The sequence below is a fragment of the Arabidopsis lyrata genome, assembly GCF_000004255.2.
Source record: "Arabidopsis lyrata subsp. lyrata unplaced genomic scaffold ARALYscaffold_871, whole genome shotgun sequence".
In the NCBI taxonomy this organism is placed as follows: Eukaryota; Viridiplantae; Streptophyta; class Magnoliopsida; order Brassicales; family Brassicaceae; genus Arabidopsis; species Arabidopsis lyrata.
Window position 1 is genome coordinate 1,423 of NW_003302002.1, and position 2,863 is coordinate 4,285.

At 29.1% G+C, this 2,863-nt stretch overlaps 1 protein-coding gene and 1 pseudogene across 1 annotated transcript; both read left to right on the forward strand.

The window, feature by feature from the left end:
- LOC9298308 overlaps nt 1-458 on the forward strand; it is a 1,877-nt pseudogene extending 1,419 nt beyond the window's left edge.
- A 963-nt stretch (nt 459-1,421) lies between these two features.
- LOC9298307 lies at nt 1,422-2,794 on the forward strand. The gene is made up of 5 exons (XM_002862185.2): nt 1,422-1,493; nt 1,594-1,665; nt 2,074-2,220; nt 2,409-2,573; nt 2,672-2,794. The coding sequence occupies exons 1-5, from the start codon at nt 1,422-1,424 to the stop codon at nt 2,738-2,740; spliced, it is 525 nt and encodes a 174-aa protein (XP_002862231.1). The 3' UTR covers nt 2,741-2,794.
- The last annotated feature ends 69 nt before the right edge of the window (nt 2,795-2,863 follow it).

A 2,863-nucleotide genomic window follows, 5' to 3' on the forward strand; every position in this document is an offset into this window, starting at 1 on the left:
TTATCCAGTTGCAGACTTCAAAAAGACAGCACATTTTAATAATGTCGTGATTATAAACTCACAATACAAAAGAGTTTATGTTGAAGATAGGAAAATAAGACGTTATGCTGATTCCTATAGATGTTTTAGGGTGACATATTGGGGTTATACCAAATCCACCGGAGTAGCTTTTTCGTTTGGAGGACCAGGAGGAAATTGTGGTGTTTGATGATTTGATGAATTATATATACCAACCAAATTGTATCAAATTTCAAATAAGAATAAAATCATCTCAAATATTTCAACCAAAGATGATTAAGAGGTTATATTTGGTTACATCGAGAACGGAGAGAAGAGCCATGATTGGTGGTGTTGCATAGCCAAGTCCAGCAAGTAGTGCATCAAGAGAAGGATCAAATCCACCAGATGAATCAATTCAACATATGAATCTTCCTGCTACAACCATTGCTCCATATATTCCTAATGATCCAATCATATATTTTAACTTTTTATCCACACAAAAACTACTAATGACACAAAAAGGTTAAATTTCAAGTTTCACATATGAGAGGAGTGAAAAACAGAATTATTTGGTAAATTAAGCTCCTGGATTTTGAAATTAAGAGTAAACTGTAACCGTAAAATATAAAATCTACTTACCGATTCCGTAAGTAAGTCTAACGACGACGCCGATTTTTATCGTACGGTTAGGAGGATATCTGGTTTAGATGAAAGCATATCTCTGTAACCAATCATTATCAGACACGTGGAGATCGGAATCTGTTCCCAACGGGGGTAACCGCCATCTCATAAACCATCTCATTAACTATAATTTTGCTGCGCGCCTACGGTCCTTTGCTTGAGAGATTCTGTCTAGTGGCATTCGATCACAGAATCCATTATTATAAAGATGAAATCCAAAAAAAATAAATCACAAGAAAGACAATTTCTTTTTAACGCTTTGATTTTCTTTTTGAATATATATATCGAATACAATAAAATTAGCACTTTTATTAATATTTTTAAACTAAATCATTATCTTTAATAACTAGTGGCAAAAGAAGTAAATAAATAATGTGGCAAAAGATATTTAAATATGTTATTTTTGGTGGATTATTTTGACTATTTTGGCTATTTTTAAGTTATTTAGGTAGCAATCTCTTTGTTCAAAGGTACGTAAAGATGTATATTGATAATCTTTGAAAAGTTCGGTATGTTATTTTTATATAAGGGATACTAAAAGCCATTTAGCCATGTTTCCCTTTCTATACACTTGAACGTTGACCAAAAAAATATTTGCATGTTATTTTTGGTAAAACATTAAAAATACAGCTAATATATGAATATAAATAGTTTTAATATAATAGTCTTTGACTAGAATTGGTTTATTTATACTGAGAAGTATGAGCGATATAATTGTAGAAACTAAAAATAACTTATCAATGGCATTACATCTAGCGTTAGGTCTATGTGTATATCTGCTGTTTACACAAGGTGCACAGGGAAACATTGATGTGAGACCCTAGCTTATGTTTATTTGTTCTATCCTCTAAAGATTTTTCATTTTTATTTATAGAATTACTCTTTAATTTTTGTGTTCAACAAATTTGACAGGATTTTGATTGTGTTGAGATATACAAACAACCGGCTTTCAAACATCCATTGTTAAAAAATCACAAGATTCAGGTAATGTAACATATATCATTGGACAAAATATTCAAGATCTGATTTGATTCAGTCCATAATAAAATATCTAAATTTCTCATATCGAATCAAATCTCGGATATTCTATTCATTTTATAAAAAATAGAGTTTAAATTTTTTTATTATAATAAGTATATTTTAAATTTTACAAGGATTTAATTTATTCTATTTATACAATAATTTCATTATAGTTAAGGATAAGTTTTCCTAAAACGTGATAAGTCAATAATTTCATCTAAGAAAACTTTGCCTGAATAAGTCAGTTTTAGTTTATAAATTTATAAAACGTGAATAAACTATATGTGGTCAATCAAATATGAAACTAGGACTTCTAGAAACATCAATACTGATGAATCTTATTTTTCCTTTATTACTTGTGATATAACATAGGAAACATTCAGCCTAGATGGAAATATTGAAAGAAGCAACAAATATAAAACCAAAGAGCATTGTCCAAAAGGAACAGTTCCAATTTTAAGACAAGGAAATGAATCTCAAAGCGTTCATCTGAATACAGCCGAGTATTCTGGTCAACATGTATGTCTTCCTCTAATTTTTATTTTTGCAAAGAGTCACAAAATCTCATTTGATTATTAAGACATTCTGATAATATATTCATTATATATGCAAACTAAAAGAGAAAACCAAATTTCCGATTGTTATCCATGTATATATATATATATATATTATCGATGAAAATTAAACGATATTGATGAAATTTACAGTTTGCAACAATTGAGACTACGTTAGATGGAAGTATCTATCGGGGAACTGAAGCTGAAATAAGTGTTCATGATCTTAAATTGCAAAATAATCAATACAGTAAAAGTCAAATATGGTTAGAGAATGGACCTCGAGCTCAACTCAATAGTATACAAGCTGGTTGGGCAGTAAGTCAATACTATCAATTACTTGTTAAAGATTATGTATTCTGTAAATACGTTTTTACACAAATACTTAACTATATGTTAATATTTTTTAATTTTAGGTACATCCAAGATTATACGGTGATAGTGTCACGAGATTTACAATCTATTGGACTGTGAGTAATTTTTAGTTACTCTTATTCACATAAAAACATTTATTAGCTTAGTTTTAAGAAATAAAAGATCAAAACAATTGGATGATCTTTCACTATTTTATTTATGTATACTATTATTATATGTAGGGAGATGTACCA